Below are 25502 nucleotides of genomic sequence, written 5' to 3' on the forward strand. Positions count from 1 at the left end.
CAGGCCTTCGCTGGGGCAGTGGGGCAAGTGATCAACCACTGAGCCACAACCTCAACCCCTCACTGGAGATTCCAGGCAAGAACTCCACTCCTGAGCCATGGCCTTAGCCCTTCACTGTGGGGTTCTTGGCAGTGCTCTAATGCTGAGCCACACTCCCAGCCCCTCATTGGGGGATTCTAGGCAATCATTCTACTTTTGAACTATATCCTTGGTCCCTTTTTAAGTTTTGTTTTGAGATATTGTCTCATTATGTAGCCTAGTCTGGCCTTGAACTCACAGTCCTCCTGTCTCAAACCTCCTATGGGCTGATGTTACAGGTACATCCCACCATGCATGGACAGGGGTTTAGTTTCCATCTTATGAATCCTGGGATGACACAAACCCTCTGCACACCTCCATTTTCTTATCTATAAACTGGTGATCATAATACCCTTTTACTTAAACAGGGTTGCAAAGAAGGCAGGAAGAGTTGAAATAGGTAAAGTCACAGTCGCCCGCGGCCCTTAATAAAGACTCAATACACATTATGGCTTGTTAAAGTCTGTGAGACATCCTCATTAGATTATGAAAGGGGGTCTAATCTCCATAAATGGTATATTCTGGAGCTTTTTCTGATTAGCTGACATTTTTACTCAGCTTCATTAGCAATTTGGGGATATAAATATTTCATTAGTGATACATCCAAGCCGAGTACTTGGGATGTTTGAAAAAGAACAGTGGTTGTCAGGGTAGGAACTCTGACTTGCCAAAGCCCATCTCACCAGGCTCACAGTTTTATATTCTTGTTTGGGATACCCTTCACAGCCACCCCAGGGGACCTACCTAAATATTTAAGTATTTTATAAAGAAATTCTCTTATTTTATTTTTAAATTATGTGTATGTCTGTTTGGGGCATGTGCATGTGTGAATGAAGGTGCCTGTGGAGGCCAGAAGGGGGTGCCATATCCCCTGGAGCTGAAGTTACAGGTGGTTGAAAGTGTCCTGACATGGACCTAAACTTGGATTCTCAGGGAGAGCAGTGTTCACTTTTAACCACTGAGCCATCTCCCCAGCCCATATTTTTGCAAAAGTATAAAAATAAGAGTTTTTGTTTCTTACATAAAAAGGAATCTCCCAAAGTATATGAATTTCAGGTCCTACAAACCCGAATTCATTCATTTTGAAAAAAATTCCAATTCTTAAATATTCATTCATTTATTTGTGTGTGCATGTGGAGATGCACTTGTGTGTAAGTATGTACACGTGTGTAAGTATGTACACATGTGTAAGCATGCCTAGGGAGGATCAAGGACAGCTTTAGCTGTTCTTCAGGCATTGTTCACCTTGATTTCTTGTTTGTTTTTGAGATGTTATGCCCAGATCTTGGGGATCCCTAAAAGACCACCACAGAGACCAAATCCCATATGTAAAAGCAAAGAGCCTTTATTTTCAGGCTCAGAGCTTGGACTCTTTGTCCAATGCAGCCACAAGAGCAGAGAGCCCAGAGCCCAGGCAGGGCGGGGTTTTTATCATAGCAGAGGTTGGGGTGAGGGGATTTCCAGGGTTCAGAAACCTGATTGGCTGATTTGTTAAGGGGTATAGGGAATGTTTGGAATGTCAGGTATTTCCTCTTAGATGCAGGCCCTCCCTGGGTCGGGTCAGCTTATGGCTTTTCCTGGGTCCAGGTCTTGCCTGCCAGAAACTGTGTCTGGGCTTCTAAGCCTGTCATGGCAGCTGTGTGGTCAAGCTGTGTTGGGCTCCCCCACAGAGACAGTATCTCTCTCTCACTGGCCCAGAACACACAGGCAAGTCCCAGGAATCCACCAGATTCTTCGTCCCTCAAGCTAGAATTATAAGCCATGATACTATGCACACCTGGCTTTAAAAAACAAAAATACCGAAATCTATCATTTTTAATTAAATGTATGTGTATATGTGTGTGCATGCACCCATATGTGTGTGTGTGTGCACATGAGAATGTGAGTGCTCATGAAGTCCAGAGGAAGGGGCTATGTCTCTTGGCTCTGCAATTACAGGTAGCTGTGAGCTGCCTTATGTGGATTCTGGGAACCACCCCTGGGTCCTCTGTGAGAACAGTACATGCTCTTAACCGCTGAGCCCTCTCTCCAGCCTCATGCCTGACTTTTTTTCCTTTTTCCTTTTTTTTAAAGATTTATTTATTTATTATGTATACAGTGTTCAGTCTCCATGTATCCCTGCAGGCCAGAAGAGAGCACCAGATCTCATTACAGATGGTTGTGAGCCACCATGTGGTTTCGGGTATTGAACTCAGGACCTTTGGGAGAGCCGTCAGTGCTCTTAACCTCTAAGCCATCTCTCCAGTCCTCATGCCTGACTTTTAATATGAGTTCTGGGAGTCAAAGTCAGTTCTTCCTGCTTTCATAGGGAAGCACCTTTCCCACTAAGCCATGGATCACTCCCAAACCCTAAGTTTGAAGATAATAGAATCTTTGTTACTGGTTTATCATGGTGGGGAAAACAGGGTTGCTGTAGGGGCTTTCAGTTGAGGTGATGCACACAGTGGCTGCAGGGAGGGTGTTAATTGAGAGTAAACACGAGGTAGTTCACTTGGATCCAGGTGGAGCAGGAAGCTTCAAAAACAGAACGCCAGCCTTCAGCTGGCTGGCTCTATTTTTTTCCCCCTTCCATTTTAAGCAGTCCGTGCATGGTGTGTAGCTTTTTCTAGATAGACACAACACATGTATCTGTTCATTCCAGAATGAGAATACATGGCAGACCAAAATAATGGTTCTACCAAAGTCCGACTGGTGAGTTTTCTTGGTGTTATTAACAGGAGTCTGGGTGACAGGTTAATGTAGCTGCATCACTAACAAGCCATCCTGATAGGGATGAAGACTCCTGAAAGCTGAAGCCTCAGAGTTCTCCTACATGACCTGCTGGCAGCTCCATGGGTCTGAAAAGCTCCTCCTGACAGCTCAGCTAGCCAGTCTCCTCTCCCAGTGCATTTGTATTGCTTCTGTAACATCGAGGGGAAAGGGTCCGGGGTATCTTGTAATTTTCCATTTTCCCAGACAAGGTGAAGTTTCTTTACTTCCTGAGTCTCATGACCCCCACACCTCCTTCCAGGAGGAAATGGCTGCACAACCAGGGTAGGGGGCCATTGTCATTAAAGATGGGCTCCCCACCTGCCATCTGTTCATTGCCTCTGGAAACGTTTCTACAAACATAACCCAAAGATGTGCCTCAGTAATTCTTAATCCAATCAAGGCAACTGTGAAGATTAGCTAGGCATTGGTCTTGGTTCGGCTGCACTTTATATAGTTAGTGGGCTGGTTATTTTAGGCATAAAGATCTTTTCATGCACACCTGGGAATCTAGGAATTTTAAGTCTATTTTTTTCATAACTGATTTGCACATACATAAAATATGAAAATATCTCAGGGAAAAATGATGCTTGGGAAATGTGAAGTGTCTCAATGAATGTCTGTGATAAAACTGTGTCTTCTGAGCTGAATGTCATTGAACCCCAGTCTCAGTGAACCTCATTATGGGTGCAACCAAAGGCTGGTATTGGGGAAATTATGGGATGCTAACATGATGCAAGGACTCAGGACCCCCACCCCACCCTCTGGGGGTACTGCAATCCACTCATCCAGCCTGAAGAAATTTTGTCTTGAGACCAAGTCTCACATAGCTGAGGATGTCCCCAAACTCCCAATTCCTCTGCCTCTACCACCAGGAGCACTTAGATTACAGGTATGGACCATAATGAACAGTTTCCATTGGAAGGTCCCAATCTACGTGTCATGTTAGATCCTTCCAGATAGGTGGTGGCTTTTGGTGACCCAGGAGAGTACAGAGAACTGGCCAGGAGCAAGGACCAACCATGGAGAAATTGATTGGTGGTGTCTACTTAGCTGTAATGTCAACTTGACCTTGCCTAGAGTCACCTTAATTAAGAGATTGTCCAGGTCAGAATGGCAGTGGGCATGTTGCAGGGAGGAACACCTTCTTGATTTTTATTGATAAAGGAGGGCCCAGCCCACTGTGGGCGGCACCATTCCCTGAGCAGGTGGTCCTGAAGGTATAAGAAAGCTAGATGAGCATGAGCCTACCAGAGGTCCAGCAAGGAGCATTCCTGGTGATTCCTATTGCACTTCCTGGGCTGTGAGTGAGTTCTCTGGTCAGAGGTGATGCCGCATGGAGTTGCATGCAGTTCTGCTTTCAAGTTTCTGCTGAAGTGCCTGCCCTGACTTGCCTCACTGATAGTCCATGAACTGGAAGTGTCAGTCAAACGAATTCTTTTCTCTCCTGCATTGCTTTTGGTCAGAGTGGTTTGCTACTGCAGCAGAATGAAACTAGAACAAATTGGAACACAGACAGACAGACAGACACACACACACACACACACACACACACACACAACTTCAAGATAATAAATATGTTTTTAAAAGTGACTGAGATGGCAAGACAGTTAAGCAAGTAAAAGCACTTGTTTACACAAACCCAACGACCCGAGTTCAACCCTGGATCTCACATAAAGGTAGAACAGACTACCTCCACACAGTGGCCCTCTGATCTCCCCACACACGTGCCACTGCCCACACACATCTTCTCCCTCCTTCTACAGCAAGGGTGGATACAATGTTTTGAAAAGAGTTTGTGAGCAAGACTAGCGGACACAAGGGATTCTCATTTTATGAACTATCGAGACTTGGCAAACCCACAGATACAGGAAATGTTGTCACGGGTCACCAGGGGCCAGGCTAAGTCTTTAGAGCAGCGGTTCTCGACCTTCCTAATACTGCAACCCTTTAATACAGTTCTCCACATTGTGGTGACCGCCCCCCCCCCCCAGCCATACAATGATCTTCATTGCTACTTCATAACTGTAATTTGTTAGTGTTAAGAATCACAATATAAATATCTGATATTTCCAATGGTCTGAGGCGACCCCTGTGAAGGGGTCATCCAACCGCCCCCAGAAAGGTCATGACCCACACGTTGAGAACCACCACTTTAGTGGGCTCAGGGGTTATGATTAACATGATAGAATGTTCCTAGGACACTTTGGATGTACTTTATACTACCGACCTGAATATTTTTTTTCCAGATGTTTCAAGTGGTACCTTTTTTGTTATGTGTGCTTTCTGAGACTTCCTGTGTTGGCATGACACTCCTCCCGGCTGCTGGCCAACCCCGCTGAGGCTGGTTGTAGTAGGCCAGCTTCGAGACAAGCCGGGGAACTCAGATGTTCATGGGCTCCCGAGTGACTCGGACTCCAAGACTGCCTGGCTTGGAGGCAGGCCCTGTTGTTCTGTTTTCTAATTGGAACACGCCATATGTGCTCTTCACTCATCCTCAGCTGCCACAACCCACACATTCCCAGGGAGCAGCAGGTCCCTTATCTCAGCAGCTGTGGGCTGGGAGTGGTGTCAGTAATCAGAGTGGCAGTGGGGGTTGGGAGTGGGCGGCTGATGATAGCAACAATAATAAAATCCTGGTTGGGGTAGCATGGTCATCACCCACCACTTTACCTGAATTTTTGCATTCTATAGTTTGGGTTAGCTTCAGTCAATTATAGTGCAAATCATCTAAAAATTAAATGGAAAGTTCCAGGAACAAATAGTTTTGTAGGTTTTAAAGATGTGTTTTATTAGTATGTGACCATACCCTCACATAGTCACAGGCAAGCATGCACACACACACACACACACACACACACACACACACACACACACACAACTTCTTAGGCTATAACTCAGACCTACCAGTGATTGCAATGCAAATTAACATTCTAGAACCCTCTCAAGCACAGACCAATTCTTCATGCATCCACCAGTCTTTGATTATCCTCAGCCTGCAGTCCTAGTGACAGTGAGGCTGGAGGGTGAGGTTATTCACTGTGAGGGATCCATGAACTCCACCCAGACCCTGGATGAATGGCCACCTTCCAGGCCCATGTCTGTGTGGTCCAGGGCTTCTCATATTGATTTGGGGAGTAGGTGGGGAGACTCTCCTGGGTTAGCCCTTTGAGACAAGAGAATACCAAAGGAGTATTTGCTAACACTGATGAGCGTGAGGAGTCTGCATAGAATTCTGTAATAACAACCTCCTCCGTTAGTTTGTAGTGTTTGAACCCTTCTCACTTCCAGTTTACACGCCCTAAGCCTGGATGACAGTTGTTGCTTTTATTGCCAAGGAGCAGATGCGCCTCCCTTGCTAGTCCCTTTGGATCTGGGGTGGCATTCGCTTCCCCCCTTGCCCTCCCCAACTCCCCCAAATACTGTTTATCAAAACCCTCAGCCACACAAGGATTCCCAAATGGCACCTGGCCAATTTAGTATCGGATTTCCTCTAGTCCTGGAAGGTAAACATTTATCTCAGCAGAAATAGGTTTTTGTTTTCTTATTTGAGTTTGTCTTGAGGAGAAAAGGAACTTACACAAAGTGTTGTTCTTACTGACTTTATTTTTTTTCCCCTGGTGTTGGAGATTGAACCAGGGCCCTGGATATACTCTACCACTGAGCAACACCCCACCCCCAGTCCTTTTTATTTGAGTGTGTGTGTGTGTGTGTGTGTGTGTGTGTGTGTGTGTGTGTTATATGCACGCATATGCACACATGTGTTCCTGTGGAGGCCAGGGGTTAATGTTGGGTATCTTCTCTCTTAATCTCTCTCCACCTTAGTCCCTTGAAAACAGTTCTCTCACTAAACTTGGAGCTAGGCTGGCAGTCAAAGAATCTTCCAGTCTCCATCCTCCCCACCTGGTATTGGGATTACAGGCTCATGCCACCGTGCCTGGCTTTGTAATAGGTGCTGGGGAGCCAATCTCAAGTCCTCGTGCTTGTACAGTGAGTGATTTTCCCCGAGCCATCTCCCTAGGACCATTTCTTTCTCAGAAGCTAATTTCAGATGAATAGTATTTAATCCATTGCCATTGGCAGGCTTTCCTGTTGGCCACCTATTCACTATTTTCTAGTAGGCTTATCATTCTTTGCTCAGGTGCAAGAGGTCACCAGCCCTGTGGTGATATGGGTTTTGTGTGTGTGTGTGTGTGTGTGTGTGTGTAAATGTGTGGTGGAATAGTGAGTGCACATCCCCTCTCTCCCTGCCTAACTTGGCACTATCTCCCTTAATTTTCTGGCTCTAAATAGTTTCTTTCTGTGGCTAGCTGAAATACTTTCATCTGTGGCCTTTTTTGTCACCTCTGACATGACTTCCTCAGGCTATCTGCACAGTTCTGAAATCCCCATTCAGATTCCTTAAAACCGTGTGGAGGAACAGAGGAGAAATAAGAACCATTGAGGGAGGCGGGGTGGGAGGGGGGGATGTCTCACAGGTAAAGGAGATTGCCGGCAAGTGTGACAACTTGAGCATCCTCCTCAGACCCAAACACTGGGAAGCAAGAAGTCTCTCCTGCAAGTTGCTCTCTGACTTCTCCATACACACCATGGCCAGTACTGGGGTGGGGAAGGGTTAGAATTTGAGCAGGTGAGCTTCGTGTTGGGGTGGCAGGACCATGCACAGACCTTCCTCTCTGCCCAGCATCCCAGCCCTTGTCTGACATGAATTTCCGTGACCCTCTACCTTTTCTTACTCAGTCCTCCCTATTTGTCAGAACACCCCATCCTCTCTTCTTCTTGGTGCCACATGGCTGTGTCTTTAAAGAACAAAACCCATGACCAGAGAGGCCAGCCCCTACATCTGCTGAAGGCACAGGCCCTTCAATTTGCAAAAGCTGCTGGGCATCCTTAAGGTGTGAAAGATCTGCATAGTTTCTGTTAAAGGAACATTTGGAGGTCTCTACAGCAGAGCCACATAAAAGAGCTTCGTACAGTGGTGGGTGTCTCTAGCCCCAGCACTGAAGGGGCAGAAGCAGGAAGATCCCTGGGGCTCCTTGGCCAGTTTGTCTAGATGAATCAGCAAGATCCAGGTTCAATGAGAGATTCTGTCTCAAAAAACAAACAAACAGACAAAAACAAAACGAACAAACATAAAACAGGGGTGATAGTGCACATCTTTAATCTCAGCACTAAGGAGGCAGAAGCTGGCTTCTTGCCGATGAGGGTGTTGAGTTCTCTATGGAATAGCTTTTCTTCCCCTTCCTTTCCACACTACCTTAGTTACTTTCCTTGTGGCTATGGCAGAAATACCTGGCAAAAACAACTTTTGGGGCTGGGTGGAGGTGGTGCACGCATTCAATCCCAGCACTTGGGCAGCAGAGCCAGGCAGATGTCTGTGAGTTTGAGGCCAGCCTGGTCTACAGAGCGAGATCCAGGACAGGCACCAAAACTACACCAAGAGAAACCCTGTCTCGAAAAACAAACAAACAAAAAATCAAACAAAAACTTATGGAAGAAAGGGTTTGTTCTGGCTCACAGTTTGAAGGTTCACAGTCCATCCTTGTGAGGAAGGCATGGCGGGGTGACAGAGTGAGGCATCTTGTCCCATTGCACCTGCAGTCAGGAAGTTGAGAGAGAGAGCTGAATGCTGGTATTCAGTTCACCTTCTCATTTTAATTCAGTCCACCCCACATGTGGTGCCATCCACATTTAGTAGGGGTCTTCCCACCTCATTCACCCTAATCCAGAGACTGCCTCACAGATTTGCCCAGATGTGTATCTTCCCAGATGAGTCTAGATTCTGCCAAATTGACAGTCAATGTTAACTACTCACATGTGTCATAGCACAACTAACTTAGATGAGGGCATGGAGATATATCCCAACTTTCTAAATGCCAGAGAGTTAAAATTTCTCACATGCCTACTTTTTTGCACTCAAGGGACTTTGTAAAGACGAATAGGTATCCTGAAGGTTTACAATGTTTATTTTCAATACTTTAAAGCTGTGCATATTTGTATCTTTGCATGTGAATATATGCGCATGTATGCAGACATCCACAGAGGCCAAAAGAGAGAGTCAGATCCCCTTGAACTGGAGTTACAGGGGGTTTTGAGGAGCCAATATGGGTGCTAAGAACTGAACTCTGATGCTCTCTATGAGGTGTTAGTATTCTTAGGTGTAAGTACTCTTAACAATCAAATATCTACCCAGCCCCATCACAGTGTTCGGGATGCAGGTCTAAGGTGATTCATGTCTTGCATTTTGTCATTTATAGAGGAGTTGAAGGCTCCCTTGGAAGAGTATGTCCACAAACGCTACCCTGGGCTGGTGAAGGTGGTACGCAATCAAAAAAGAGAAGGCCTGATCCGAGCACGCATCGAGGGCTGGAAGGCGGCCACTGGCCAGGTCACTGGCTTTTTCGATGCCCATGTGGAATTCACTGCTGGCTGGTAGGTCATGAGCCGAAACTTATCACTTAGTAAAGGGCTGAATCTGGGAGGTGGGACCTTTCGCCTGTTTCTATGGGAGCCACTGGAAGAATGGCGAAGGGATGCTTGGTGGGAAGGCCATTGGGATAAAGTTGGAAGCAAGAAAAGTAAATCACAGGCTGGCTTTCTAGACACTGTCATTGCTACCGTCAATCTATGGGTCACTTTTCACATTGCTATAACCTAAAGTACCTGGCAAAAAGCAACTTACAAAAGAAAGACACCAACTTTAACTCATGGTTTGAAGGTATGGTCCATCTTGGTAGGGAGTCATGGCAGAAAGGTGAGGCAATTGGTTACATTGTATCCAGAAATGATAGGCATTTGGTTACATTGTATCCGCAGTCAGGAAGCAGACAGAGATGGATTCTGGTGCTCAACTCACTTTCTCCTTTTCATTCAATCCAGGACCCCAGCTCACAGGATCATGCCACCTACATTCAGGGTGGGTCTCCCCACTTCAATTAGCCCATGTTAGAAGCTACTTCACAGGCATGCCCTCACAGACATAAGTTGATAGTCACAATGAACTGTCACAATCATTGTGGTGGTCAGTAAATTCAAAGCCAGCTTGAGACACGTGAGTCCTAGTCTCCAAAATAAGTCATTTCTCTAAAACAGTAGCAACAGACAGGGACTGGAGAAATGGCTTAGCGTTGAGTACTAACTTCTCTTGCAGAGGACCCAACGGTGTATGGGTCCATACGAGGCAGGGGAGCTGTGTGTGTGTGTGTGTGTGTGTGTGTGTGTGCGCGCGCACCCTTTTCTTTGAAACAGGGTCTCCCACTGACAAAGAACTCACCAAGTCGGCTAACTGGCTGACCAGTGAGTCTCAGGGATCTTCCTATCTCTGGGATTACAAGTGGGTGCCACCATGTCTGGGTTGTTTGTTTGTTTGTTTGTTTGTTTGTTTTTTAACATGTGTTCCAATGATTGAACTCAGGTCCTCACGCTTGCATGTCAAGTACTTCATCAAATCCTTTATCTCCCTAGTGCTTCTATCCACTAGATTCTGGCCTTGACCTCTTGACCTCCTGCCTACCATTCAGTCACCTCATCTCCATCAGTTTCTCTCCTAACCACGTCTCCCACCTCCTACTACTCCCCTGGAACCGCCCTCTCTCCACCTTGGTGCTTTCTCACTCACCCTCAGGAACGCAATGGCTCTCTGAATTCATTCTTTGGTGTGTTTGGCTATGTAATCCCTGTGTAGTTCCAGCTGGCCTAGAATTCAATATGTAGTTCAGGCTAGCCTTGAATTTAAAGTGGTCTTTACCTCCTGCCTCCATCTCCTGAAAGCGGGGATTACAGATGTGCACCACCACACCCAGCCACTTGCTGTATCTATGACAATGGTCTAGGCTGGGGATGTGCCTGGTTCAGATGGGCCCCCCCCCCTCAGAATTTTCCACTGTCACTCTGAAACAGTCCCATCAGTCAAAACAATGGGCATTCTACATTGCCAATATTTGGCATCTTCCTTTAAAGGTATAATCGGACTTGGACCAATAGAGCCTAATTACTCTATGGACTAATTCTAACTAGGCTCTGTGATGTCAGCCTTAGCCATACAGACTTATTTTTATACTTCAGCCAAAATATCCTATGCCCCTTTCTGAATTAAAGCCCTTCTGTGTTTCTTCATTAGAATGTCTCACCATTTACTGGGTAAAAATCTCCACGGTGGCCCAGTATGTTGGGTGTTTTTTCCCCTCCTTTTTGGGCCCACCACCCAGCTCCCAAATAAATCACACACAGAGGCTTATTCTTAATTATGAATGCCTGGCCTTAGCGTGGCTTGTCTCTTGCCAGCTTTTCTTATCTTTAAAATTAACCCATCTGTCTTTTGCCTCTGGGCTTTTACCTTTCTCTACGTCTGTATACCTTTCTTTCTTACTCCGTTGCTGGTTGTACAGCTGAGTGGCTGGCCCCTGATGTCCTTCCTTCCCAGACTTCTCCTTCTCTATATTCTCTCTGCCTGCCAGCCCTGCCTATCCTTTCTCCTTCATGCCTTGCTCTTGGCCAGCTTTTTATTAAACCATCAGGTGCTTTAGACAGGCACAGTAACACATCTTCATGGAGTTAAACAAATGCAACATAAACAAAAGCAACACACCTGAAAATAATATTCTGTAACACCAGTACACTAAGGATGCCTCTGTTCTCCCTGTGACGTTTGAACTGGGTGTTTTGTGACTCAGCTTGAATGTCTTCTGTGTCCTGGAATCCAGGGAGAATGTTGGCCTGGGTCTGGAGAAAGAGATCTGTCAGTAATATATGTGAGCAGCTGAGTTAGAGCCTCAGAACCCAGCTGAAAAAGCCAGGCTGGTGGTGCAGGCTGCAGGGGCGAAGCAGAGAAAGGAGGCTCCCTGAGGCTCACTGGCCATCTGGCCTAGCCTTGTTGATGAGGTCCAGTCCAAGGACAGACCCTACTTCAACAACTCTAGGGATGGGGATGAAAGCATGACTGCTGAGGCTGTTACTTGGTACCCATAAACATTTACATGTATGTGCACATGCATACCGCGCCAATTCGTTTTTATCAACTTGACACAAACTAGAACCACCAGGGAAGAAGGAACTTCTGTTGAGGAGTGGCCTCCATCAGACTGGCCTATGGGTATGTCTGTGGAGCCATCCCTGGGCAGATGAGATAGGCAGTATAAGAAAGGAAGCTAAGCAAGCCAGGGTAAGCAAGCCAGTGAGCAGCAGATAATTTGGCTCTGGACCTTCAATATTTCAAGTCTCCACAATCACGTGCTGTGGAGCATGAGCAGAGATCAGAGGGAACCTTGTGGGAAGTGGTTCTCTCCTCCCACCATCTGGGTCCCAGAGACTGAACTCAGGTAGTTAGGCCCAGTGGCAGGTGCCTTCACCCACTGAGCCACCCCACCCACAGACTTACTCATCCAAGTTCTAAACAACCAGTCAGACTTACAGAATCCTTGACACAGGTGAGAACTTCAGTCCACACTTGAGATGGCTATCCAAGTTGCTTCCCAGCTGTGACACTGTTACTTAGGTCCACATCGCTTTGGCAAAGCAATTCACATGTGGAAGCCCCACCATGAGGGGGCTCCAGATTTGTCAGGTGAGCAGAGGAAACACAGTAGGTCCCATGACCACAAGACACCCCAGGGCGGAATGGGGAGGAACAGGAAGTGCGAAAAGGTCATGGAGAGGGAGACCAAGCTTCGGCACTGTGGAGACATTCTTGAAGGTGGTGGAGGGGGGATGGTTCAGTTGATAGAAAGTGCTAGCTCTGTAAGCATGAGGATGTGTGACCAGATCCCCAGTACTGATGTTATTAAAAAAAAAAAAAAAGTCAGGGATAGCCCTGTGTGTGCCTGAAACTGCAGTGCTGTCACAGGTGGAGATACGAGGCTCGCTGAAGCTCATTGGCTCCAGGTACACTGCAGACCCTGTCTTGAGTTAATAAGGTGGAAAATTATGGAGCAGGACACCTGACATCCTCCTCTAGTCTCTGCTTTGGTGCACAGGTAGGCACATCTGCAAACACATGTGTACATACACCACACACACAGAGAAAGTAGAAAGTGTAAGGCTGGGCATGTATGGAAATACCGCCATGAAACCCATTCCTTTGAAGATTGACTTAAAATATTAATTTTGTTTTTCAGTTAAAAAAGCAAAAGAGGGACTTGGGGAATGTTTGGTCAGTTGGGTTCTTGTGATGCAAGCATGAAAATCTGAGGTCTGATCCCCAGCACCCACATAACATCATGTTGGGTACCATGGTGAGCACCTGTAACCCCAATACTGGGGCAGGTAGAGACAGGAGGATCTTTGTGGCTCACTGGCCATCTAGTCTAATGGAATCTGTGAGCTCTGAGCTGAGTGAGAAATACTGTCTCAAAAAAAAAAAAGAAAAGAAAAGAAAAAGAAAAAGATGGAGGGCCTGGAGAGATGGTTTGATGGTTAAGAGTGCTTGCTGCTCTTCCAGGGGACTAAGTTCAGCTCCTAGCACCAACATCAGGCGGCTCACAACCAACTTCCTATAAGGCCAGCACCACAGGAACACAATCCCACACACAAACATACACACATATACATAAACTAAATAAACCTTAGAAAAATAATAAAAAGGTGGATAGGCATCAAGGATGACATCTGACAGTGACCTCTGGCTTCTGCATATGTGAGCACACCCATGTGCACTCATACACATATGCACTCGTACACATATACCCTCACACAGATGAATATGCACACACAAAAATCACTGCACACATACAATACCAATTTTTTTTATTAAAAAGTAAAAATGTATTTTAAAAGTGCAGAAAAAGTGAACCTCCTTACTGGAAAAAAAGTAGGCATGGCTTCTCGGGACAGGTGACATCAGAGCTAAGCTCCTTAAATGGCTCTGCTTTCTGTTGGCTGCCAAGGGCATCCCCCCCCCCCCCCCCCCCCACCACCCACAAAGAGAATCTCTCCAGTGAAGATGTGAGGGAGAAAGCTGCAGATGCTGAGGAGAATAATTCCCCTCTGGCTTGCACCTCCACCATGTGTGTAAAATGTATCGAAGGCAGTCAACGGCCCAGGGTATATTTTATTGCTCATTTTAAATAGAAAGATGAGCTGAGCCAACAGGTAATTCAATAGCTGCAAATGAAAAGAGATTGTTGCAGGCTGTAAGTTCTCATTATTCTTCCAAAGAGCACAAAGAAATGGAATTTTTCCACTTGACTCTTTTCCAAAGTCTACGCTCTGATCCAAGCTGCAAGATTAATGTCTCGGCTTCCATGAGCCATCTTTAGCTTCTAGAACCTGGAAAGTGATCCCTTCCTGTGATGTGCCTCTTGACCATCTGCTCTGAACTAAACCAGCCAGCTAACACCTTGAAACTGGAGCCAGTTCGTGCTGGCTGCAGCCTTGAGGGAGGAGGCACAGCTGGGAGTCAAGATTTGCCTGACTTTGGGCTTAATTAGTTCCACGGCTTCCACCTGCAGACCAATCAGATCTTTTTAAGCAATCAATTAGCTAATCAATTAAAACAACAAAAAATAGTCGAACTCACACAAAGAAACTAATGAACCTGCTTATTAGACCCAGCACAGAAATGACCTATTTGAGGATAGGAAATTTAGTTCCAGCAGAAAGAAAAAGAAAAAAGAAAAAAACAAAACCGACGGGCTGTGGTGGCACACGCCTTTTTAATCCCAGCACTCAGGAGGCAGAGGCAGGTGGATCTCTGTGAGTTTGAGGCCAGCCTGGTCTACAAAGCTACAGAGAAACCCTGTCTCAAAAAATAAAAAAATAAAAAATAAAAAAATCAGCAACAGTGGTGGCAGACAGTTCTCTGAGGGGAAATCATATAGAACTGCCAATCATACAGAGATGGGGACAGTGTTTTGGATAAAAAGGCTTGGGGCTGGAGAGATGGCACAACACGTACTACTCTTACAGAGGACCTGAGTTTGGTTCCCAGGATCCACACCAGGTGACTTACAACCACCAGGAGCTCCAGCTCTGGGGGATTTGGCGCCCCCTTCTGCCCTCCAATGGCACTGCACTCACATGCACATATCTACACAGACACATACATAAATAAAAATAAATTCTCAGAGAGAAGGAAAGAGAGAGAGATGGGGAAGTGACTCGAAGGTCTGGCACTTTCTGAGGCTAAGACTCCACATTAATTCTCTTGCCAGGCCTCTCCTGTCCACACAGGCATCATTATAGTGATTTTGTTATGAGTGAAGGCATGAGAGGCATACTGCACACTTGAAAACACATACAGAGTGTCCATGGATGCAGGTCTATTGGTAGACTGCTTTCCTTTCATATACAAAGTCCTAGATTCCATCCCTGGCACTATATAAACTGAGCATTTACATTAGAGGCTGATGCATGCTTCTAATTCCAGCACTTAGTAGGTAAAGGCAGGAAGACTGGCAGTTCTAGGACAGCCTGGGCTACATGGGAGTTCAGGACCAGCCTGGGCAACTTAACAGAACAGTCTTAAATTTAAAACACAATCAGGGTAGGGATGTAGTTTGATTGGTAGAGTGCTTGCCTAACACACAGGTGGCCCTGGGTTAGATCACCAGGCTCACATAAACTGGGTGTGGTATGGTAGTGCGTGCTTTTATCATCCCAGCACCAGCAGAGCGGAGGCAGGAGAATCAGGAATTCAGGCTTCGCCTCTTCTACGCAGTCTTTGAGACCAGGCTGGGATACATGAAAGCCTGTCTCAAAACAAAATGGAAACAAAACCATAGAAACCTACATGGCCATCACATGCTCCGATTTGGGTAGGTCACGTGCCTTTGAGTAACACGGTTTCCTTCTGAGTTGCAGCCTTTGAATCTTCTTCATTTGGGGCAGTTTTAGAAGCTGGCTGGCTGATGCATGCCGCAGGAGAGAGATGTGATTGTGACTTCTCTGCTTTGCAGGGCCGAGCCGGTTCTGTCCCGCATCCAGGAAAACCGGAAGCGGGTCATCCTCCCCTCCATCGACAACATCAAACAGGACAACTTCGAGGTGCAGCGCTATGAGAACTCAGCCCACGGGTACAGTTGGGAGCTGTGGTGCATGTACATCAGCCCCCCGAAGGACTGGTGGGACGCCGGAGACCCCTCTCTCCCCATCAGGTCTGTGACAAGTAAGCTCTGGTGGGGCCGGTAAAAAATCCGCTGCACAGTGAGGCCCCAGGCCCAAGGGTCAATTTGCGCCATGAAGAAGGGCTGGGAGAGACTGGCGGCAAAGGCTGGTGCAGTGGTGTGCGAGCAGCTCCCGGAGGAATGACGGTGCCTTAGGATCAGTAATTCCTTGCTGAGAGAGACAATTGTATTTTATAGCAGCAGCTATAGTTCTTGGGCGCCGCTTTCATATGGCTGCAATGAAAGTTTAAAATTGGCAATAATACAGTTTTTCATCCTTCCTCGGGTGTTCCGTAGCTTCACATTCTATGATCTTACCCACCCTTGGTTAACCTGTGTGAAAACACTAAATTATCTCAACCTCTCAGCTCGACATCGGCAATTTAATCACATCGGCCAAGATTTTCCCTATAATGTTATTTTCACAGGTTCTAGGGGTTGGGGTATGACATGGGGGAGGGGCAATATCATTCTACCTAGTGTGAAACTGACTTTTGGTTTTCATTTTCATTTATTATCATTGGGGGAGGGGGGAGGGTGTGCTTGTGCCGCGGCACCCACGTGGAGGTCGGAGGACAACTTTGTGGAGACCGTACTCTCCTTTCACCTTTATGTGGGGTCTGGGATTCAAGTTGGGCCATCAGGCTTACATGGCAAGCGTCATTATTTGCTGAACCATCTTGTCAGTCCCCAAACACACACACACACACACACACACACACACACACACACACACACACATCAAAGGATGTTGGGCATCATTCCTCAGGCACCTTCATTTGAAACAGTGGTTCTCATTGGTACAGATATTTGCCACGAATGCCAGGCTAGCTAGCCAGTGAGCTTCCAGGAGTACACCTGTATGTGTCTCCCATCTCATCATTAGTGGGATTACAAATACGTGCTATGGTACCTGGCTTTTGTGGCAGCTCTTGGCATCAAACTGGGAACATCACTTTTGTGAGACAAGCACTCTATAACTGAGCCATCTTCCCAGTCCCCAAACTCTTAACATGGGATTCATTCCGTCTTCAGTCATTAGAAGTGGGAATCCCAGCTTGGATTTAGTGCAAGCCCCCCCCCCCCCCATATCAAGCAGGAAAGCAAGAAGGAAGTAAGGAACAGGAGCAAGGACTTTCTACAGGGTGGGTGTGGGTTCTGTCTTGGTTTACAAATTTGTGATAACCAAAATATGTTAGGTTTTTATTTATTTATTTTTATTTTATTTACATTGGTGTTTTGCTGCACGTATGACTATGTGAGGGTGTCAGATCTTGGAGTTACGGACAGTTGTTAGCTGCCATGTGGGTGCTAGGACTTGAAGCCAGGTCCTCTGGAAGAGCAACCAGTGCTCTTAACCACTAAGCCATCTCTCTAGCTAGTTTTTAAAATTACTATGACAAGTATCTGAGAAAAGCAACTTAAGGAAAACAAGATGTACTTTTTTTTTTGAGACAGGGTCTCACTATGTAGATCAGGCTGACAGAGATCCCTTTGCCTCTGCTGCCCAAGTGTTGGGGTCAAAGGTATGTGCCACCACACCTGGCTAGAAAACAAGATTGATTTTAACTCATCACTTCAGGGGTGAGTCTACCATGGCAGGAACAGCATGGTAGAAAAGAACAGCTCACATTCTAAAGCCAGGAAACAGAAAGAGAGAATGTAAATTCCAGATGCCCTTTTCTCTTCCCCCTTTTTATTTCAACCAGGTACCCAGATATGTGGAATGGTGCTGCTCACATTCAGGATGGCTCTTCCCACTCTATCAATTCTCCCTGGAATGCCTCTGCAGACACATCCAGAGATGTGCTTTAATAATCTCCTAGGTGTCTTTCAATCCAATCAAGTTGACAACCAAAATTAACCACTTATTCTAGTTAGCTTGACACAGCCTGGAGTCATCTGAGAAGAGAGTCTCAGTTGAAAGATGGCCCAGATCAGATTGGCCTGTGGACATATCTGTGGGAGATTGTCATGATTGTTAACTTGTGTCGTAGGGCTCTGCCCACTTTGGGCAGTATCATTCCCTGAGCAAGTGGTCCTGGACTACATAAGTAAGCTCACTGAGCATGGTCCAGTGAGCAATCCAGTAAGCAGCATCCTCTAAGGTTTCTGCTTCCAGGTTCCTTCTTTAGTTTCTGCCCTGACTTCCCTCAATGATGGACTGTGACCAGGAAGTATAAGCCAAATAAACCCTTTCCTCCTCTAAGTTGTTTTTGGTTGGAATATTTTATCACAGCCACAAAAAGAAAACAGGAACACCATCACACAAGAGAAAGGTTTTGAGAAGTCTTCTGACTGTCCTTCTCAAACTAAAAGCTGAAAAGTTGCCTGAGAAGAGAGCAACCAAGAAGCAGATTCCCAAACCAAGGGAGGTAGACTTTGAGTGCCATCTCAAAGGAAACTATGTTGTAGCCCTGTTCAACTGTTCCTGCAAGGCTCCTCAGCTGTCTGCAAGTCACAGTGCAGGGCTCATCACTGAGACATTACCTGAGAGCCAAGGTATAACCCACAGAGATATTTCAACTTTCATAGTGAGTGTGTGAAGAATCAATGACCTTCAGAACTTAAAGACATTAAATTTCATAGTGTCCTTCTGACAGGGAGAGGCTGGTCCCCAGCTTTGCCTGAAAGAATGAGGGTAACAACAGGGGTGTTGGTCATAGTGAGGAATGTTGATGACCAAGCGTGTGTGTGTGTGTGTGTGTGTGTGTGTGTGTGTGTGTGTGTGTGTGTGTGTGCTAGTGGAGAGCTAGATCAAGGGCCTTGAACAAGAGCCCTGCTGCTAGCCCTTTACTGGGGTATTCCAGGCAAGTGTTCTCTCTCTCAGACATGCCCCCAGCCCCTCACTATAAGAGTCTAGGCAATTGCTTCTCCTCAGTCATGGCCTCAGCCCCTCAGTGGGGAATTCTCAGAAGAGCTCTGCTGTTGATCCATACCTTAGCTACTCAGGGGAGGAGTCTAAGAAGGCATTCTTACATGGAGGCGTTCTGACTCTTGCCCCTCAATGGACACTTGCTCTACCTCTGAGCCACACCATCATTCCCTCACTAAGCAAAAGGGCTACCACTGAGCTACACCCCTAACCCAAGTGGAATGGCCAGCAGCTATTGGCCAGTCTGAGCAGGAAGGCTCTGCGTGAAGCAGTAACTTGTATCTCTCAAGTTACTGTCACATTACCAGATGATTAATATGCACTTTAAAGACTCAAGAACATAGAGTTGCGATCCTGAGCCATTAATATTACATGAATCTCTGATGTACAAAATGGAAGCATGCACCAGTGGTCTCCTCTTTGTGCATCTTTACTTACCAGACACTTAATTTGTTAATGGTTGATAGGGAGATTTAATTGTCGGAAAGGAGTTTTATGGGCCTTCTGATATTATTAAGCTGATATAATGTGCTTTCTTAATCATGAGGACATGGTAATTTCTTCTCCATCCAGTGATGCCAAGATGTTAGTGGTTATGACTATACTCCATTGAGGAGTACAGGAAGCCTGTCATGTTCCAAATAGCCTAGACTAAATAAAGATTTGGATACTAGATTTCCTGGTAGGGGAGGTAATATAAGACGTTTCACCCTGGGGGCTGGAGAGATGATGCAGAGGTTGAGAGTACTTGCTGCCCTAGCAGGGGACCCAAACACACTTCCCAGAATCCACACTGGGCAGCAAGCAACCACTTGTAACTCTGGCTCCATGAAATCCAATGCCCTCTTCGGGCCTCCATGGACACTGTACTCACATGCCTAACCCCCCCCCCCCCCCCCCACACACACACGCATGCATGTAAATACAAACAAAACCTTAAGGTTGTTTTGCTTTAAGGGAACATAGTCCATTTCTTTTGTTCTAGTGTTGATCACTGAAGCAAGGGCTTCATGAACACCAGGTAAAGGCTCCACCACTCAGCTACCTCACAGCCTTCCCATTTATCTATCTGTCTATCTATCTATTTTACTTTTTATTTGGGGACAGAGTTTTTCTAAGTTGCATGTGCTGGACTTGAACTTATTCTCTAGACCAGTGAGAAACCTGTGATTCTCCTGCCTCAGCCTCAGTCATTTTCCAGAGAGATGGCACTTCCATCCATGTCCACAGCCCCAGTGGGTGTGATAAGTGGAGAGCCTCTTTGGTAGCTTGGTGAAAGCCACAGCTCACTTTCCCCAGAAGCTGTGTAAGTGGCTAAGACATTGCATATAATTTCCCTTTAGTCCATGGAGCCAATGTCCTGAGAAGCTTTGGGACTTCGGTGGTGGACCACCATTCAGTCTGTCCATCTGGCTTTCCTAGTGAGATAGCCTTTCCTTATCTACTTATCAGTGTTGGATGAGTTACAAAGCCAGACCAATGGCTGACTATTCTGCAGCTGGTCCTCTGATGTCTAATGAGCACCTAGCACTTAAGAGGTGATGCTAAAACGTTTATGAATATGTGGGTAAGTGGTATACAAGATTCAGGAGAGAGGTCGGGTCTCATAAATAGTTAGAAAAAGAATGAGAGCTGGGAAATGCCTCAGTCCATGAGTACCTGCCGTGCAAGTGTGAGGACCTGACTTTGAAAAAGAAATCTGGTTTTGTTGGTTTGGGCTTGTAATCCCAATGCTGGGAGGGAGGAAGTGGGTGGGTTCCTGGGGGCTCAGTGGCCAGCCCGCCTAGCCTAATTTATGAGCTCCGTATTTAGTGAGAGACCCTGTCTCAAAAAACAAGGTGGATGGTGTCACAAGGGACATTTGAGGTTGACCTCTGGCATCTGCATGCATGAGTACACACATACACATGCACACCACACACACACACACACACACACACACACACACACACACACACACACAGAGGAATGCAATCCTTTTGAATGAACCAAGTTCTATTAGTCTTAACTGTGGTGGTATTGTGTTCCCCAAAATATTGTGCATGCTAATAAACTTATCTGGGGTCAGAGACACAACAGCCACAATATTAAACATAGAGGCTAGGCAGTGGTAGCAGAGATCTACCTGGATTTCTGTGTGTTCAAGGATACAGCCAAGCATGGTGACTCACGCCTTTAATCCCAAGGAGTGATGGCAGAAAGCAGAAAGTTATATAAGGCATGAAGACCAGAAACTAGAAGCATTTGCCTGATTAAGCTTTCAGGCTTTTGAGAAGCAGTTCAGCTGAAAGCCATTTGAATATGAGGACACAGGGGCTTCCAGTCTGAGGAAACAAGATCAGCTGAGAAGTTGGCCAGGTGAGGTTAGCTGTGGCTTGTTCTGCTTCTCTGATCTTCCAGTATTCACCTCAATTCCTGGCTCTGGGTTTGTTTTTATTAATAAGCCCCTTTAAGATTCCTGCTACACTTAATATTATGTGCATGTGTGTGGAAAATCAGCCCAGAAAATGAGAGTGAAGGGGAACATGTGTCTAGCCTTGAGTGCACCATGTATTTACAAGCACCTGGCTCCGTTCAGCAGCTGAGTGGCAGAGCTCTCAGCTTTACACCTGCTGATCCGAGGGTCTCTTCCCAGCTGTGAGACCCCAAGGTTCTCACCAGGAAGGACCAGAGACAGGAGGTGTGGTGATGTCTGAAGGGAGTCTTTCACTGCACCTTGTTTTGGGAGCCTTGCCTGAATGCCGCACCCAGACATTCTTCTGGGAATTGACAGTGGGACCTCCCCATTCTGTGTTAGGTGACCTTGTAATTAGTGACACTGCTCGTTAATAACCAATTCAAGATGATGAGTAACAATTAGCCATCCTTAATCCAACATATAATTTGATGATAAATTATAAGGTACCGGAGTGTCAGAGCCTGTGAGAGTCATTTAGTTGAAAGAATTGCCCTGGGCGTGCATAGCTGCTGAGATTTCACATTCTGTGCTGAGATATATGTAAGGGGAGAAGGCTACTTTTTCCTCCCTGGGGGAACGTGACAAGCTTCCACAAGAGGAAAGCTTTAAGTGACAAAACACACTTTTTTTTTTTAAGGCTTTAAAATAGACATCTTTTTCTATGTATCAGCATATATATTTTAGGCATTAACTGTGTGCGGCTTTATGGTAGGTACTTCCACGGGGACAGCCCTAGTTAAATGATAAGACTCTTATCCAGAAAGAATCTGTAGACCAAGCTGGGGAGATGGCTCAGCGGGAAAAGTACTTATTGTGCAAGCGTGAGGACCTGAGTTGCATCCTCAGAATCCATGGCCTGATGGCGTGGGCTTACAATCCCAGAGGTGGTGGAGATGAGACAGGATGATCCCTAAGGTTTGCTAGCAGGCCAGCCTAGCCATATCAGGGGACTGTAGGTCAGTGAGAGACCCTGTCTCATGAAAGCCAGGTAGACAGCACCTGAGGAATGAAATGTGAACTCGATCTTTGGTCACCACGTGGACATGCGCACACATGCACCTGTGCATACCTGCATACCCCTCTCCCTCCCCACCCCCGGCTCCACACACTCATAGCTTGATTGGAGACACAGACCCAAGTTTATGTGATAATCCCATTTGGGTTAATGGGGATTCGTAGAAGGAGGGTGGATTTTGTGAGTCTTTTGGAGGGAAAACTCATATGAACCTTAACTAACATTGGAATTTTTCATGTGCAGTGTTACCCTTTATATATCAAATATCTCTAACATCCCATGGGTTGAAGGTTTGGTCCCCAGATGGTGGAATCATTTGAGAGGTAGTTTCATTAATGTCATAGATAGGTTAACCTGTTGATGCGTGTGTTAATGGCAGGGGTCACTAGGGGCATATTTTATACCTGGTTCATAGTCTCTCCTCTCTCCTCTCCTCTTCTCTCTCTCTCTCTCTCTCTCTCTCTCTCTCTCTCTCTCTCTCTCTCTTCCTTTGTGCACACTTGCACTTAAGATCTCTTACCTTCCCCCCATATCTATCCCTTCCTTTCTCTCTACCATAATGTTTTTCCTCACCACAGCCTAAAGGCTATCAGGGCCAGCCAGCTATGAACCAAAAGCTCTAAAACTGCACCAGAATAAATCTTCCCTCCTTTAAATGATTGTTCTTAGTTATTTTATTGGAGTTAAAAAAAAAACAAAAAACAAAAAACAACAACAAAAAAAACCCAACCGACAAGAGTCAGGCCCTTCCTCTGCTTTACACAATGCAAATCCACGAATCCCCCATGGCAGCCATAGAAGTTTTACTGTTTCCCCTGTTGTTTGTTTGTTCATTTGTTTGTTCTGGAGACTGGGCCTTATGTATTCTAGGCTGGCTCTCTAGTAGCTAAGGATGACCTTAAACTCCCGATTTTCCTGTCTCTACCTCCCAAGTGCTGGGATTGCAAGTTATGCACCACCCAGCTGCTTTATGCAGTGTGATGACAGAGCCCAAGGCTTCCTGCACATCAGCACAATGCTCAGCCAACCTTAGTCCTTATCCTTGTTTCACAGACAAATGCTCTCACTTCCTTGCCCATAGTCACTCACTGGGTAAGACGTACAGCTGGGACTCGTGGAGAGGGCAGAGCAAAGGATGAGGGAAGGGTTCCCAGCTGGATTTAAGTATCACGTAGAGCCATACTGCACACCAGCAGGGGCTGTGCGCATTCCTGGTGTTTTAGCATGAGACCGGCCGATGGCAGTGTGGTGATGGATTGGGACAGAAAAGGGGTGTTGGTAAGATGAGCTGAGCTGGACCAAATGAAGCCTATCATGGTTCTCCAATACCTGGACACCTCTTAGCCATTGGCCTATCCTGCACAGCATATTCCACAACCACCACAGTGCTCAGGGTGTGTGGGGCTTATCCAATGACAGTGAATGTCCTCCAAAGGCTTTCCAAGTACCAGCTGCAGGATGTGGTAGGAAGAATAGAGCCTCGGGTACAACAACACATGTTTTAGATTTTATATTTTCACGGGATGGCCTGGGCTGGTTTTCAACTCATAATCCTCCTGCCTCGGCCTCCTGATAGCTGGGATTACAGGCATAACAAAAGAGAGGCTCCTTTTTTTTTTTTTTTATTTTAACACTTACTTGTGTGTGCACACGTGTGAATGCTTGGGTGTCCTAGCACAAGTGTAGATGTAGAGGGCCACTTGTAAGAGACAGCTCTCTCCTACCAACTGGGTCTTTAGAATCGAACTCATATCCTCAGGCTTGGCAGCAAGCACCTTTACCTCTGAGCCATCTTGCCTGTCCAAAGGAGAGATGGTTTTTAATGTCAAGGGATTATTTGTGCAGGAAACAAGAGGATGCCCCCTCCTCACGCCGGTCTCTCCAGAAACTCTGTAGTCATGGTAAACACACTTCTGTGCAGGTGGAGTCAATTCAACCCCTTGACATTGTCTGGTCCCCTGAACACTAGCCCAGTTAGCTCAGTATTCCTTTTTGCACTGAACATTCGAGCTGCAACCGCACAGCTTTCTAGTGGAGGCAAAATTTCCAGGCAGTGCCCTGAGGCTACAGCAGCATTTGCAAGATAATCACTCCTCTATTTGACAAGAGGAGAGGGACCTGTCTCCATCAGCCAGCATGGACCCTGACAGCCACGGTAGCGGGTAGATTCATCTTAACTGTGTAGCAAAGATGGTCCTTTACCTCAGCAAAGGGCTCCGATGCAGTGGGCTGCCTCCGAGTAGACAAGGCTTTATTTAAAACTGAGTGATTTTTAAAAAATGGGAGGCACTTTACCCCTTGAGTTAAAAGTGAGATTTGTGAGATGTAGCCAGATATAAATTAGGAAACCAGGGTGCCATTAATTTTATCAAGTTGGTTTGGCAGAAGGGGGAACAATCGGGTTTAGCTCCCTCTGTTGCAGCAGATTGAGGAATGGAGGCTTCAGCCCTTGGGTGTTTTGTTTTTTGTTTTGATTGTGTGTGTGTGTGTGTGTGTGTGTGTGTGTGTGTGTGTGTGTGTGTCCATGAGAGCACATGTGCATGCCTGTATGAGGTATATACACACACGTGTGCAGGTTTGCAGAGGCCAGAAATGGATGTAAGGTATCCCACCCTATCACTTTCTACCTTGCTTGCTAGAGACAAGATCTTTCACTGAACCTGGAGCTAGGCTGGTGGCCATCAAGTCCCAGGGATCCTCTTGTCTCTGCCTCCCTTGGTGCCAGGGTAACAGGCTTGGGTTAGTGCAGCTGCCACACCCAACTTCCTCTGTGGGTGCTGAGGATTCGAACTCAGATCCTCATGCTTGTGTAACAAGCACTCTTACCCATTTGGCCGGCTCCTCAGTCCCTGCAGCCTTTGTTTTGTTAACATTTTGTTTTTTCTGTAGCGTACTGGGGATTGGACCCAGGGCCTTGTCCCACCAAGCTATGTCAGTCTCTAGCCCTTTGTTTTTATTTTGAGATGGGGTCCTACTAAGCTCCCCTGCCTGGTGTCAAACTCACTGTGAAGTCCAGGATGACTTCAGACCCTCCATCCTCCTGCCTCAACCTCCCAAGTGGCTGGGATGATAAGCCTGCACCCCATATCTGAGCTTTAATGCCCTTTTCAGATTATTCCAGAATGTATTATGTTCCTGGTCTTCCTACATGGTTTCCTTTTTCTGTCTTTTCTTCTCATTCCTCATTTTCTCCTCCACTCTCAAAGCCCAAAGGGTACTTTTGGGAGACTC

General features: G+C 46.3%; 1 protein-coding gene across 1 annotated transcript in view; it reads left to right on the forward strand.

The window, feature by feature from the left end:
* Galnt17 (polypeptide N-acetylgalactosaminyltransferase 17) overlaps positions 1-25502 on the forward strand; it is a 441501-nt gene that overhangs the window by 225452 nt on the left and 190547 nt on the right. Inside the window, exons 4-5 of the mRNA XM_036171972.1 lie at positions 9084-9258; positions 15717-15914. Coding sequence (XP_036027865.1) covers positions 9084-9258; positions 15717-15914 — 373 coding nt within the window. The remainder of the gene's footprint in view (positions 1-9083; positions 9259-15716; positions 15915-25502) is intronic.

This window comes from Onychomys torridus, chromosome 22 (assembly GCF_903995425.1).
Source record: "Onychomys torridus chromosome 22, mOncTor1.1, whole genome shotgun sequence".
NCBI classification, from domain to species: Eukaryota; Metazoa; Chordata; class Mammalia; order Rodentia; family Cricetidae; genus Onychomys; species Onychomys torridus.